General features: G+C 52.2%; 7 protein-coding genes across 7 annotated transcripts; 3 read left to right on the top strand and 4 right to left on the bottom strand.

The window, feature by feature from the left end:
* Window positions 1-49: 49 nt before the first annotated feature.
* BU25DRAFT_364732 (NAD(P)-binding protein) lies at window positions 50-1,204 on the top strand (the record flags this gene model as incomplete). The annotated part of the gene is made up of 3 exons (XM_033703799.1): window positions 50-461; window positions 509-841; window positions 893-1,204. 3 exons carry the CDS (start codon window positions 50-52, stop codon window positions 1,150-1,152), a joined length of 1,005 nt encoding a protein of 334 aa, XP_033563665.1. The 3' UTR covers window positions 1,153-1,204.
* A 986-nt stretch (window positions 1,205-2,190) lies between these two features.
* Window positions 2,191-5,138, bottom strand: BU25DRAFT_22458 (ankyrin). Its single transcript, XM_033701355.1, has 3 exons — window positions 4,795-5,138; window positions 4,477-4,746; window positions 2,191-4,427 (listed from the first exon to the last, which is right to left on the bottom strand). The coding sequence occupies exons 1-3, from the start codon at window positions 4,908-4,910 to the stop codon at window positions 2,318-2,320; spliced, it is 2,496 nt and encodes an 831-aa protein (XP_033563664.1). The 5' UTR covers window positions 4,911-5,138; the 3' UTR covers window positions 2,191-2,317.
* Window positions 5,139-5,366: 228 nt separating this feature from the next.
* Window positions 5,367-5,939, bottom strand: BU25DRAFT_430236 (uncharacterized protein; the record flags this gene model as incomplete). Its single annotated transcript, XM_033708594.1, has 1 exon — window positions 5,367-5,939. One exon carries the CDS (start codon window positions 5,937-5,939, stop codon window positions 5,367-5,369), a length of 573 nt encoding a protein of 190 aa, XP_033563663.1.
* Window positions 5,940-6,648: 709 nt separating this feature from the next.
* BU25DRAFT_447412 (uncharacterized protein) lies at window positions 6,649-8,212 on the top strand. Its single transcript, XM_033709539.1, has 5 exons — window positions 6,649-7,049; window positions 7,294-7,432; window positions 7,467-7,523; window positions 7,577-7,618; window positions 7,673-8,212. The coding sequence occupies exons 1-5, from the start codon at window positions 7,023-7,025 to the stop codon at window positions 7,714-7,716; spliced, it is 309 nt and encodes a 102-aa protein (XP_033563662.1). The 5' UTR covers window positions 6,649-7,022; the 3' UTR covers window positions 7,717-8,212.
* A 147-nt stretch (window positions 8,213-8,359) lies between these two features.
* Window positions 8,360-9,838, top strand: BU25DRAFT_389701 (NAD(P)-binding protein). Its single transcript, XM_033704531.1, has 2 exons — window positions 8,360-8,762; window positions 8,816-9,838. The coding sequence occupies exons 1-2, from the start codon at window positions 8,688-8,690 to the stop codon at window positions 9,782-9,784; spliced, it is 1,044 nt and encodes a 347-aa protein (XP_033563661.1). The 5' UTR covers window positions 8,360-8,687; the 3' UTR covers window positions 9,785-9,838.
* A 534-nt stretch (window positions 9,839-10,372) lies between these two features.
* Window positions 10,373-11,213, bottom strand: BU25DRAFT_420306 (uncharacterized protein; the record flags this gene model as incomplete). Its single annotated transcript, XM_033708001.1, has 2 exons — window positions 10,373-10,747; window positions 10,887-11,213. The coding sequence occupies 2 exons, from the start codon at window positions 11,211-11,213 to the stop codon at window positions 10,373-10,375; spliced, it is 702 nt and encodes a 233-aa protein (XP_033563660.1).
* A 600-nt stretch (window positions 11,214-11,813) lies between these two features.
* Window positions 11,814-12,350, bottom strand: BU25DRAFT_457128 (uncharacterized protein; the record flags this gene model as incomplete). The annotated part of the gene is made up of 2 exons (XM_033710089.1): window positions 11,814-12,121; window positions 12,185-12,350. 2 exons carry the CDS (start codon window positions 12,348-12,350, stop codon window positions 11,814-11,816), a joined length of 474 nt encoding a protein of 157 aa, XP_033563659.1.
* Window positions 12,351-14,633: the final 2,283 nt, after the last annotated feature.

Below are 14,633 nucleotides of genomic sequence, written 5' to 3'. Positions count from 1 at the left end.
CAGCTCGAACACTCAATTACTCTGTATCACATTTTAGAAACTCTATACTATGTCTCAGAAGCTCATTACTGTCTTTGGCGCGACAGGTGCGCAAGGCTCTTCGGTCCTCCGCAGTCTAGCTGCCAACGTATCAAAGCCTTTCGCACTACGTGGGACTACACGCAATCCTTCGAGCGACTCAGCACAGCGACTCTCTGCTCTCGGTGTCGAGATCGTAAAAGCCGACGGGTGGGACAAAGAGTCCATAGTCGCTGCCTTCCAAGGCTCATGGGGTGCCTTCGTCAACACCAACAGTGACGATCCCGTGTTCGAAGATCCTCAATTCACGAAGACAGAAGTCGATCTGGGAAAGCTGATAGTTGATGCAGCTGTCGAAGCCGGCATAGAGGTGTTCGTGTACAGTGGCTTCAATAGCGCGAAGGAGATTACAAAGGGTAAAGTTGCGAATCCTGCGTTCGACGGTACGTGTATCTCAAGCGTCCGAAGGTAAGGAGGCTAACCATCACAGACAAGCACGCCATTGGCGAATACGCGAAATCTACAGGGGCGTTTAAAGCTATTGTGCTCGCGAGTCCGGGTGATTACTTCGAAAACTTTCTCAGTCAAGAGTTGGCGCCGGTGTTTGGTGGCTTCCCTTATATCCCGTCTGCGGATGGTACTCTAGTCTTTCGCTCACCGAAGTGGGGCGGCAAAGAGGATGTGCCATTCATCGCGATCGCCGATGACTTTGGCGACATCGTGCACGGAACCTTTCTCGATCCGGAGAACTGGAATGGCAAGTTGGTCCAGGGCGTCAGCGATATCAAGTCCTTTGAGCAGGCTGTCCAAAGTTTTGAACGAGGTTTGCTACTCCGTCTTGCTGATATTCCGCATGTCACTAATATGGACTCAGCCACAGGCAAGAAAGGTCGCTTCGAGGAGATCTCAAGGTGGCAGGACTTCGATACCTACGGCATACGCGCACTGGAAACGGTCAAGCTTATGTTCGGATTCTGTCAGGAGTCCGGCGGGCGTTACTACGGCGAAGAGACGGAGAACCATACGGCAGCAGATTTGAAGAAAATCGCAGCCGAAGCTCGCGGCAGGTCTGGTCATGAGACAAAGCTGCTGACACTCGAAGAGTTCTTCAAGAGTGAGTTTGCGGGCAAATAGGTAGTCATCCGACATACGCCTTTGATCGTCTTGTAGGTGTTATGTTTGTACCAGAAAACCTCCTTTCCACAGAAGAGTGTCGCCCTTGATTTATGTGCAGTATCTTGGCTCGATGTATCACTAATATTTTCCACGATCTCTCGCTGTGTCTCAGAGCAAACGCTTCCGCAGACATGAGTGTATCTCCAGTCGTCTAATCGTGGCAGCGACTCTGGCTAACTCCGAGGAATGTCCACATATGCAAAGACGAATGGGACCTTTCCACCGATGAGGTCATTCGTAACATGGAATGTCACCACATCTTTCATAGACAGTGTTTGATAACCGCGTTCTGTATTCCCAACAACATTGCTTGTCATTGCCGTCCCGCTTGTCGTATTCGTCTTTTCAAGAACGGTAATATACAACCTGAGTCCGAAGTTATTGAGCAACCCTGGACAGATGATGGTCTCTGGTATGCGATGGATCAATTTGACCAGATTCTGTCACCACACAATGATAGTAATTCACTCTTCAGGGGAAAGACATGCTGAGTCACACCTTGCGCCTTTTGTCGGATATCAGTCATGTTTGCCGTCAGTCCTTCCAGAGTTTTCATGATTAGAACACAGCGAGCGCTTTGAAGCAGCAGCTTGGGCGCTCCTGTTTCGGTCGAGGTATATCAATACCTATGGTCGTTTGGACGAATATACGATGGACACCCTGGACAGTCCAAAATGGACAGACAATGAGTGGATGGCGTTTAGTAGGGATGTAAGCATGCGCTGCAAGGGAGCTTGTTTCAGAGGTCTCGTTAAGAGGTCCTGAGATCCAGCTCCTCAGAAATTCCGCGTTGACTCGCACTTGGTCCCTTGGACATTCATCGTCTGGCGGGAAGTCTTTCAAAATAGTCTGTACGATTCGGAATGACATTGGGTACACGGTAATGTCGACAACCCTTGAGATGAAAGAGCAAAGTGTCTCCCTCGAGCTGCACAGCAAAAGCGAGATTGAGATGTTGTTGGACTTATTTTGCCATTTGGTCGATCTGAACCTGGGTTTTACGCTCGAGATCACCGCCCTAGCCACCACCGAAGACTTGGATCGTCTTGATTCAGCGGCAATCAGAACCGCAGGTTCATGATTTAGTCCGAAGAATCCGAGAAGGGTCGCGCATAATGATCAATCATATGTTGTCTGCGAACAGATGATCTTGGCATCCAATCTCTTCCTTCTTCCTATTCAGGGTTTCTTTGCAGAACCGTCGTGTGCATCCAACACCATCGCATTCCGCAGTATGTGCGTGCTCAATTTCGTGTTTCTGTAACTCAGACTTTGTCAGGAGTCGATCATGAGCACATACTGCGCACTTGTACTGAAGCACATAGGCGGCAGCTAGTGCAGGCGCTCGCTTCGACTCCGGGTCAAGCCAACGAATCTGCGTGGTGTCGCCTACGAAAGCATCATTGCTGACATTTGGCCTAGAAATCGGCGAAGTATGACTCAAGGTGGACGGGCTGTTCGTGTTCAGCTGGAACGGTGGGTATGCTGGGGCGGTGTCCGACACGGCAGAGTCGGGGAGAATTGTTGTTTGAGGAGTGCTGTTCCTAGAAAGGGGTTCCGTAGTTGATTGCGGTGTCGTCGTAGGAGCAGAGCTAGGTTTGATTGTGCTGATGTTAGGGAAGTCGAGTAAGACTATAATGAGTCCTTGGTCAAATTGATAGTTAGGCAGATTGGCTGCCTTCCGCAACGACAGTACGGAAGATATGTCCCATCTGTCATTTTCGCTGATTTTCTTCGATGCCGCTTCTTTCGTGATCCTCTCGAGAAGCCAGCTACTAATGATGGCGAGATAAGCGCGCTGGAAAATTGGCTGAACATCGAGAGGGACCATCTCATGCATGGAAAGTTGAAAGTCGTCGTCAGGTTTTGTACAAGCCAATACTTGCTGATAGGTGGGATTCTCAGGAATAGGAAACAAGCCAGCTTGCCACCTGTAGGTTCTGCCTTCCTGAGTTTTGTTGTGGAGTCCCAGCATCTTTGCGAGCATGGCGTGGAGGACTTCCGTCCGCACAGGCTCCGCTAAAGTGAGCGCTGCAACAGCATACGGCTGAATGCCATCGACGTCTTCATACTCAGGATCCGCACCGCCATCAAGCAACTTCTGCGTCAATGCCGCTACGTCGGTAGCCGAAGCTTGCTCAATACACTTTCTCAGCGGCGTCATTCCAAAACTGTCGAGCACATTTGGGTCGACGCCTCTGTTCAACAGTATCTCGATGTCACCGAGCGCCTCTGCGCAATGTCTCTTCGCATCTGCACAACTTCCGACTACTTCGTGAAGCATCAATCCACCACTGATGGGAGCGTTGTTGGAGTATTCGTGCACCACTTGTCGCGAGATACATGGAGGCGAATGCCATAGGGCTTGGTGGATGAACGTGTTGCTCGAGCCGGCTGCGCAGGGACTAGCAAAGAATTTTGCTGAGAGATCCGCGCCCTTCTCCACAAAGGTTCCGAGACAGTCCATTTCTTCCCAGCTCAGCCTCATATTCCAGTGGTCATAGTTCTGCCAAGGTTCGATGAACTTCTCGAAAGGAGAAGCAGATGACCCTTCAGGAGGTGGGACGTGGACGCTCGCTCCAGCATTGAGCAGCAACTTTAGGTTCTCGTTGCACTTGGACCGAACCGCCTCATCACCATAATTGCAAGCTCGGAGTTCCAGGCACAATTGCAAAGCTGTGCCGATGCCCGGACTGGTAGGAGATGGCCCAACATCGTCTACTCTCGCACCTCGCTTGAGTAGGATGTTTACAACCTCAGGTCCAGTCCAGAAAACGGCTTGCAGTAACGGCTTCCAGCGATTGTCGGGAAGACCATTCACATTTGACCGACCAGGTATGAGCAGCGCTTGAACGGTGTAATGTCGGCCGTTCTTGATGGCGTTGTGCAGTGCTAGATCAATGCCCAGGGGGTGCGTCGAGCCTTTTGCGCCATACGAGAGCAGCACCCAAACCACGGGTCCGTTCGGCATCCCGCAAGCGATATCGAGCAACGTCTGACGAGGATGTTGCATAACAAACATCTGACTCAAAGCCGGGTGACTGGAGAAGCGACTGCTAGGCAACTCAAAAGGCATGCCGATGGGATCGTTGACTTCGTTCATGTGTGCCATTAAGAGTTTCTCCAACTTCTCACATTCATTATCCAAAACGCAACCAAGCATGTTTTGAAGGGCGTTCGATGCAATCGGTGGATCTTGCATCCATACAGGGATATCAATGGACGGTTGTAGGCTGATCTAGATCAGTACTTGCGAAGTGCAACTTCGTTCGAAACACATACTTCGCGGTCTGGCTAAGTAGACCCATAAAGGTAGGCTCGGCAACTGTGAGCCCTACACTGCTTACGACTTGCCATCCGCCAGTCTTCGTGCGATGCTCCAAAGACTCCGAATCGATGGACATAGGCTCAGCTGTCGCTGATGGTGCTCTTGGTTCTTCGTTATCGCGCTCACATCCAGAGCTGCCGGCACGATTTCGCTCCAGACGCGCCTTCCGCCCTTTTTGTCGCATAAGCCCCCATTCTTTGAGCTTCATTCGGTACGCTCTAGTCCTGTCATACGTAAGAATGTACAAAAGCCAGTTGAACGCATAGGCTTACGAAGCTCTGAACTTGTACTTCCGTTCCATCAAGTCTTTGACCTCCTCCAAGCGCTTCTTCTGATTGAAAGACAGCTCTTTAATCTCATCTTGCACTGCATCCCAGTCTTTTGTCATGGTTGCGGTTGCTGGGATAAGATCGTGGTACTAATCAGACAGAGGATGCTGGTGATGTATCACAAGTATGCGGCCCGAGGGTGCAATTTGACCCTTTTGGCTGTTATTATCGACGATTGCACAAGACTGCCCAGATGGTCTAGACCCAGATCGCTGAAATCATGTATCGTAAGGCAAGAAGAACATGATTGTAAATTACAAATGTAGATGAGAGTCCCAGCGCTGGTAGCAAAGACCGGAAAGTGCACACTTGAAGAGTGCGAGTGCAAGATTACGAACCTAAATTGCACTTTGGGGATGCGCTAACTACAAACAGACAAGCCTGAATGATATCATCCACCTGCACCTCACTGGAGGCCTTTCCAACACCATGACACATCTCCATTACCAAAAAGATTCTCCACACTGACTTAACATCTCTATTGCACTCAAAAATCAAGCTACACCACCGCAATCCTACTTCTGCCCATAACCCGGCAACTGCGTACTCTCCCTTGCCTGCTTTGATCTCAAACTAGGCAGCAACTTTAACTCTCCTTCCACCTCAGCATGTCGCTTCTCATACGTCCCCACGTGCCCTCCGCTTTCCTTCTCCTCAGCAACAACGACCTTCAACTCTTCCAACTCCCCGCTCAGGTTCTTCCACCGCTGCCCCTCTTCCTCCCAGAAGAACAGAAAGTTGATCAGTTTCTTCTGCGCATGACTCGTGATGCCCGGGACTTGGTTCGCGAAGTTCTTCGTGATTTTCTCTGTATGTACGGTAGGCGAGCTCTGCTCTAGCACTCCATTCTTGATCAAGGCCTTGTGAATGGAAGCTGAGATCTTCGGTTCAGAGGTCACGCCGGCGTGCGCGAATACCTCTGGAGAGAGAACGAGAGGATCGTGCTGGCCCAGTTGATGGATGAAGGCGAGGTCCTCTTCCCGGTTTGATAAGTCTGTGTTCTGAGGCGCGCCGGCGATATTAGGCACCGCGTTAGACATGAACCGTGTGAAGCTGAACTTCTTGTTTCCGTCTTCCGTCTTGTACATAGTTGCAGTCGTAAAGATAGTTATAAGTCCTTTAGGTCGAGAATACTAGGAAAGCTTGTGATGAGCCGAAATGCTTGGTAAGTCTTGGTCACTTTATTCCTTTCTGCTGGTCGATCAGTACTACAATGATGGAAGGCTGTGTCTACAATAAGATGAGGCTGTGTTCGCGTTGGTGCATCTATTAGCCCTACACGTGGGTCATTGTAAGCATGTAGTTGGCTCATTTAATAGTCTCGCTCTGCTGTACTCAAGGTCTTCCCTCGAGCGCACCAACACAAAAGCCACCTTGTTGTCCATTTCGGCATACAGCTGACACTTCTTGTTGTTGGGTGTGCTTGCTGACCGGCATGACGTCACAGTTCAACCGCCGACCTTACAATCCTCTGCCAGCCTTATTGCTTGGTCTCAACACTACTTGGCACTCGCATCCTGAGCATCATGTGCCCGAAGATCAAGTCCAAAGGTAGATGTGCCTGATACCTTTATATTCGTAATCGCTCACCTCACAATTCGATCCGTATTTGTCATAGTTGAGAAAGCTGCGCTGCGCTGCATGATTGTCGCCGTCGTTCCTCCACATGACGAGCGGAGTACTCGTCTTGTTGTTCTGGTCTTTGCTGGAATCTATGCCTGCGTAGCTTGAGTAAAGCCTGTGTGCGTCAGCTGGCCGTCTCCCAAAGTTCCGTCAAAGACAAGAAGCTTACATGATGCTCTTCGGGTTAAGATATCCGTATTCCAAAAAGTAATTCAATCCGTCGTCATCAACGTAGGTTTACTTTGACCACTCTGCGGCGCCAAGTTGTACTTGTAGCTCAAGAAACTGCTCTTGCAGACTTCTTCCATCGTGTGCTTACCGCGCGCTTCGACACATGCCTTGGCGGCAGCGTAGCCTGCAAGATTCCTAAATTCAAGGTGAAGATAGTTGTCGCGGTCGGGGCATTGGTGTTCATGTCAGAGACCGAAGACGTGACCTAAGATGTGGCGGTATGATGCACATATGAGAAGGAGCGAGTTACCGAACTCGTGAGCGACTAGGTAGGGGCCGTCCGAGAGGTGCATCTTCGTCTTGTCGATGGAGATGCCATGGCGATCAGGCTTGCCTTCTGGTCGGTAACCCAGTGAAGCTTGCGTAGCGGTGCCACGGTTCGGGTCACGCTCCTTCTGCATAATAAGTGCGCCGTTAGGCATGTGTATATTCTAGACCCTTGCTGGGGCCAGACTGCAAGTGACAGTACGGCTGCAAAGGGACTTGGGCGGGGAAGTCGTTGACTGGGAGACTGTGGCCGCGACGGTTACTAGACGTGCCGATCTTGCGGCGCCATAGGGCCAGAGCCGCCTCGACCATGTCGTATAGCTCGTTCTTGGAGGCTTCGTCGGCGTAGCAATACCAAATCGTGGTGACTTCGCCGCTGCGGCTGCGAGACCATGGCTGCACTGGGTTGTTGAAAGTGATGACAGCATCGGTCCAACCCACTCCTCCAGCTTGAGCGAGGGTATGTCGTCATGGGCTACGCTTCAATCCTGGAGACAAGGAGACCGTTTCCAACAATCAGATATGGATCGCCGTGTTGGCGCATGAACTTGGTAAGCTGAACTGATAGACGATCCATTCGTACTTGCATACTGATCAGTGACAGGACACATGTTCGGTTTCTGGCATGAGCATCAGCGACATGTTGGTGAGTGACTATACCTGATCGGATAATGCCTTGGCGCATGCTGATAGCCTCCAGAGAACCACTACGTCTGGTTCAACTGCGCGGCTGTAAAAGGCTAAGATGAAGCCAAGCAGGAAGTCGAGGCAGGCGGTATGTAGAGCGTGGAGCAAATCTGCGGCGATGGCGGGCTAGCAGCGATGATCGACTTCAGTATCATTGCGCAGTACGACAACATCGATCAACGCGAACCGGCCGGCGAGGTCGACGGTCGTTTTGGAACCTGATCTATAAATACCCAAACGCATACGATGGCGCCTCAATCATGCACCATGACTCCAATGCGGCGTGTTGGCACGAAGATGAGGAGAAGCTGCATGTTGCGATCGCGTTCTAGAAGGGGCGAGGGCCGAAGTTCACATCACCACCAAAGTTCGACGAGAACGATTTGGAGGAAGTTGTGGTCTGGTGTCCAGGACATTGATGGGCTGAAGAAGATGTACCCTTGGCGAGCCTAGATAATCGTACACTGGAGGTCTGCGAAGTAGATGGCGGTCATAGTAGAGGAACGCCAAGACTCTAGAATACGACAAAGACCTGAAAGAACACAATTCATACTTGACGAAAAGTTTTGTCCTTTCTTGTGGTTGATTGATCAGGGAGTAGGCTTGATGCAGGTGCGGAAGACTAGAGCGCTTTCGGCGTGACTTGTGGGGCAGCCGCTTCCCTGCAGCTCGAGCTTCAACCTCTCGTCACCACTACATCCCTCGGAGGAGCGCATAGCGACGAGACAATAGAGGCAGTTATCTCTCAACATGTGCAGTTTAGAAGAGAATCAATGATCTCACATGTCACTCCAGCGCCCAATGAAGGTAATGATTGACCCTGCGGCACCAATCCTTCGACAAGCCTCCTCCACACGCATCTCATCATGACGACACGATGCTGGATGTGTCGCTGGGCGACTGTAGGAGGTATAAATGCGTCAATATGGGCAGGCGCATAGGAGCATACCATAGCCTTTTTACTACAGCATAGAAGCTTCACATTGGCTGCTTCATAATCACCTACTATCCCAACACACATCCCAGTCATGGAGGCGATCAAGGACGCAATCTTCAGCAACACCTTCGACCCCGACACGGAGATTCCAGATCTCAGCGGCAAGGTCAGTCGAAAAGCACTTCCCACTCAAGACTACTCTTGCTAATCTCCCTCTAGGTCTACGTCGTCACCGGCGGCTCAGCAGGCATCGGCTTCGGTATCGTCGCACATCTTCTCCAGCACAATGCCCAGAAGATCTACCTTCTCTCACAAAGCGAACAACACGCTGCCGAAGCACAAGATGCACTGAAGCACTGGGGCGACGCCAGCCGGGTCGAATGGAGGCAATGCAACCTCGAGTCCTTCAAGCAGACAGACAAGGTCGCGAGGGAGCTGTCAAAGGAGCTGGACAGGCTCGATGCCCTGATCTGCAATGCTGGTCTTGGTGTCGGCGTATACAACGAGAGCGAGGACGGTCTGGACACACACATGCAGGTCAATCACTTCGCCCAGGCACATCTAATGCTCACACTGCTGCCCATCCTGCAGAAGACACCCGACTCACGCCTTGTTTCTCAGTCCTCCGACCTCCACCGTCCAGCAAGCAGCGATATCAAGTTCGCTTCCATCGAGGAGATGAACCAGGACATCGGCGCCATGCAGCTGTACAACCGCACGAAGTTGGCCCAGGTCATCTTCCTTCGCGAGCTGCTGCTGCGCATCAAGGCTGGTCAGTTCGGCAAGGTTACCGGCAACACGGGTCTACCCTGGATCAATGCCACACACCCTGGAGGTGTCGTAACAGACCAGCAAGACCAGGCGATCGAGGCATACGGCACGCTCGGCAAGGTCGGTGTTGCCGCTGTACGGCCGCTGATGAAGGACCCAGTCAAGCAAGGGTGCCGCCCCATCCTGTTCGCTGCAACACATCCGGACATCGTTAAGGAACAGGTGCAAGGCGGGTACATCGTGCCTGACCGCAAGGTCACAGAGCCGTCAGACCAGTCGAAGAGCCCAGTTCTCGGACTTAACCTCTGGAAGCTGACCAAGCAAATCCTCGAGCAGAAGATTGGTAACCTGCCATACACGATGCAGGACGACGAGGTGAACCCGAGGCACTTGAAGGAGCAAGGTCTCATTAGCTAAGCAGTGGCAGCCAAGAACTGTCAGTATTATAGATATCAGCATAACGACGTTATGATCAACAATATGCCACACTGCGCACTCTATCTCTCTTCCTTGTCGTCTGAATTCGATACCAAAGTCTTTCGGTGCGTAAACGGTACCGAAGTGAGCTGCGCCAGCTTTTGCTCAAGCCTAGTAACTCAAAAGTAAAGCAGTGTCATGTGAATTGAATTGATCAAAGGTCAAGGCAAGCCTTGACTGAGCGGACACGCTCATACAGTGGCGAGCACAATCGGTTTCCGGTTCTTTGTTCTCATCGCACGGTCCACGCGACAAGGATCCTGCCATATCTGGGCTAGTGTGTTACAGGGGTGACTGTGTAATGTATACTATGTACCGATTAGCATAATCATGGGCCGGACTAGTTGCCCTTGATTGGCAGCAATCTTTCACCATTGTCTTACAGCATCAAAAAAGAAGGTTTCAACAGATACCCTGCGCAGAGACGCTGGTAGTCCTGTGTAGATAGCTGCTTGCTAGCGGAAAGCGCTCTCTTGGTACTTTCGTCTAAACACCTTCCGACTTTCATCTAGCCAAGCTTCTTCATTGTCAATGTATATGAGTAGAAGACAACAATGTATGCCGCTTCTCGTGGTACTGCTGAACGACAAAATCACCAGAGCCAGCCATCGAAGGGCTTTCGGGAGACGAAGACAGCGAAGTCTCGGCTGAGTCGACAGCTAGCTCGGCACACATGTCAGCTAAAGCTTCTACTGATATCAGCAGCGAAGGATGATCTGCTCGCAGAATGCGAGTCCTGATCTTCACCACATTCTCCGGCAAGTCTGCCGCCTCCTGCACCTGTTTGCTTGCTTCGTATGTCATTGCCAGCGCCTGCTGCGACGCCAGTCGACTGGGGTGGTCTGGTTGCAGTGCCTCTTTCGCCTTGACCACGATCTCCAACAGCTCGACCGCATCCTGCACCTGTTCGTTTGCTTCGTATGCTCCTGCGCGCACGTACTAGGAAAACAGGCGATCTGAGTCGTTGTCGTCTAGCTGACTTCTCCTCTAGGCACACCGCTGCCTCTAGAAACCTGCCCTCCACTCGCAAGCATTGTCACACTAGCAGACACAGCTTTGCGACCTCCTGTGCATCGCTGCCCCTCTCCCTCTCGAGTAGTTGCAGTGCATGTGGCAAATACGCTCTCCACACTGGCTCTTTTACATAATCATCAGATAGGAAGACTCCAGCGACATGCCGTACGGCTTTTTCCATCACATCTGATAGATTGCTGTATTTTTTGACCCAGACCCAAGTTGCCAAGTGTACAGGTCGGTGCATCGCGTACCATTCTTGTCTAGGATGTTGCCTGACGTTGTTCTGTTTCGCCAGGAACGAGTACTTATACAGCGTGCCAATAACTTCCTCCATCCGCATATCCGACCGCATGGTTGGCAATAACGATCGTGGTATGGCTCTCTACTCCACGCATGATATAAACGCCAGCAGGTCTGCCGCTAGTACATCGCGCTTGCGAAGCTGACTGAACGACGCGACCCACGTTGTAACAACTGCGTTTGCTGAACCCTTGTACCGCGTATCATCGCAGAACTCGCTGCTCACCAGATCGACAAGGTCCTGCTCCGTGCGACGAAGGAGCCGCAAGTACGTTTCGATGGGCACGTCATTGCTGTTCAGGTAGGCGGCTGCCTGCGCGATAGCTAGCGGCAGGCACGCCAGCTCGTTCAGCAGCTTTTCGACAGTCGCATCGTTACGTGGAGAATCTTTCCTCGTTAATAGCTTCAAGAGTAAGTCAGCTGCATCATGTCGCTCCAAAGCGCCTATCTCCACCACATCGCCGCGCGTCAGCTCAGCTATCTCTGGCATACGCGTAGTGTACACAATCACTCCACTGTCACTCTTTGGAAAGTAGTCAGCAATACCCTCCGACGGCTCTGTTCCATACAGTATGTCTTGGTCGTCAGCGCTGTCCACCACCACCAGCCACCGTCCTATTCGGCTCGAGCTCAGCCACGCTCTCACCAGCTCTTACGTATCTTCTTCGCCATCTGCCGTCTGTGGTATTTGCAATGCCCACGCAATCTCGACGCACGCCTGCTCGAAGCTCTCCATGCTCAGCGCAGGCACCCAGAAGATAGACCACTCCGGCTGCGCTTCCTTCACTACGTACGTAAATTGCAGCGCCACCTGCGTCTTGCCCGTCCAGCCCAGCCCCGTAATGGATATCTCCCGGCAGTCTTGCTCCACAAGCTGCCGCTGCCGCAGCACAGCAAGCTCATCGCGTCGTCCGACAAAGTGTCGATTCTTCAGGAAGGGAATGTAACAGGTTGGCGTGACTGCACGCTCGAACGTTCGATTAGTGTTAATGCGCTACCAGTAGACACGACAGCTACACTAACCGCTTGCATCTCTCATGGCTTCCTCTGCCGTACGCGCCTTCGCTACATCAGCTGGCGGTATCACCGACAGCACCTCCTTCGCGTACGCCCGCGCTCGAGGTCGGGATGCTCTTCGTTGAGCATTTCCTGTACCGCCGACAGCTCGACGGGCAGCGCGCACACCCATCCTACCGAGTAGTCTTCACGGCGCAGCGGGCGCACCATCCGGTTGTTACGAGAAGAACCATAAGGGTGAAAGCGGAGTCACCGTTGCGACGTGAGGGCGAGGTCTAGCAGCCCCTCAGCCCTTCAGCCTTGCGACCTGCAGCTAGGAGCCGGCAGGCCGAGGTGGGCTGTCGACGTGACATTCACTGGGATGCCGGAATGCCGCTGCAGATGCAGGGTGACGTGTGGGGCGAGTGCGCTAAGTAAGGCAGACCGTGCAGTCGCGGGTGGGTCCACCTGCTTCCTGTCGCAACTGTTTGCACTGACTAGTCCATGCTCTCAACGGTCCAGTACTGTAAGCGTCATGTGGTGTCGAGTGAAGTCTGATTAGAGTTTGTGGGGCTTATGCGCCCCGGCTGATGGGTCTTTGGATCTGTGCACTGCGAGCCCGGTCAGGTGAGGGTTTCGCCCCCGTGGCCTGTCGCTCTTATTCACTGCACCAACAGCACAACACCATATCGCAATGCCTTTCATCAACTCGAATTCACGCAAACAAACTGACGATATGACATCACAGATCCAGATGACTGTATCGTAAAGCGTAAAACGGCCGCCATCTCACGCAACTTGTTGTCATACCTCAGCAATGGACGGGGAGGAGTGTAAGGGGTTAGTAGGAGCCAAGTGGTTTCCATGAGGTTCCTTACCCTTCTCTTGGGTCTAGAGGTGCGGAGAGCTTCCAAACAGTACTGTACGTACTGTGCAGCAACCCAGCGTCCACTGCTGCACTCGAAGCATCCCGACATGCTCGCATGCGCATCATGATTGCTGAAGTTTCTCGCATGGCTTAGTTAGTCCAGCTGGCACATACTCGTACCACATTGCAGCCTGTCAGTCCGATGAATGAAGATTGATCCTATCTTTCGCGACGATGAGTCCCTGGTACTTGCAACGTCGCAGTACGATACGCTTTGCTGGACATGCTGGATCTGGAGCGGGTATACGAGGACCAGGATCCAGACTTCTACACCCGGCATGGAGTTAGGAGGGGCGTAGCGCGGCGCCACGTGAGTGACATCGAGAGATGGGCTGAGCTGTACAGATCAATATACAACAGGGAGGAAGAGGGCTGAGCTAGTGGGTGCTGTTCTACAGATACGCACGGTCTCATCTGTTGTGTTCGACTTCCATCGGCGTTCTAGGTACATAGACTGCAGAGATACACTTGCTATCGTCCGCCCTCGCGCCGGCGTGCTCCGGTAGGAGTACTAGCGGGCCACGCGTGCACTTTGGCATTGTTCCTCATATAAAACACTACGCTGGGGCACAGGCCGAGAAGCATCGATTTCTGCTCTCGACTCCGCTGGTGTTGCTGCCAATACTTTGTGATGATTCGCGTCAGCCGGCCGAAGAGTCGATACGTGAGATTGAAACACCACGTCACGCCTCCCGCTTTCTGACCGAGAGCATGCACGATCGACTCACTCTGTGATCTTGACGGCGCAACAGACGTGAAGTCCACGATCCTCACGAGCTACTCTTGGGCGTCCCAGGATGCGGAAGCATGTGTCTGCAATGCGAGGTGAGTAGATGCTTGTGTGCGACACACTTTGTCGGTACCATACATCAAGACTGAAGATGGCCATCCTGACCGAAAGTCTCCGCAGAACTGAAGAACCCGTTCGAGCGTCGATACACGTCTGTAAGGAGGTGACTAGGGATCTGAAAGAAATGTACCAGCTCTGGCGCCGGCTTGTTGTCTGCTGAGAACACGTCTTTTTCTACCAATCTAAGAGGCGGTTAAAGTGTGCCTCTTGTATGTGCCGCTGTAAAGCCTACATGTACTGAAACTGTGGGGCAGTAGCACTCTAGGTAGACTCTTAGAAAAGCAGCAGACGGGGTAAGTGGGCTTCTACATCTATGCATTGGTTAATTCTCTTGTTCTCTAGTGCCCACCCTGCCGAAGCTGGTCTTGCATTAGTCCATGTTCCACTTCAGACTACGTAGTCTCTTACAGAAGTGTAAGACCTTGTACAGCTGCATTGGGGGATGCTAAAGGAAGCTCAGGATAGCAGTGCTTGTGGCTGGCGATAGTACTGTAGGTAGATATGGGCAAAGCAAAGCAATCTGTCGTTACCCGACGCCATGTCTACAGTGACCAGAGGTACCGGAGCGTCATCGAGGCTTTGGATTGGGTCTGCTGCTTAGTTCGACTGCGGCGTAGTGACACACCCCACATGAGCAATCAAGGAGCGGGCCGGTGCTACCGCCCCCACACGTCACCCGCGTCTGCAGCGGTATCCAC

This window comes from Macroventuria anomochaeta, assembly GCF_010093625.1.
Source record: "Macroventuria anomochaeta strain CBS 525.71 unplaced genomic scaffold BU25scaffold_10, whole genome shotgun sequence".
NCBI classification, from domain to species: domain Eukaryota; kingdom Fungi; phylum Ascomycota; class Dothideomycetes; order Pleosporales; family Didymellaceae; genus Macroventuria; species Macroventuria anomochaeta.
This window is presented reverse-complemented; position numbering and strand designations above follow the sequence as displayed.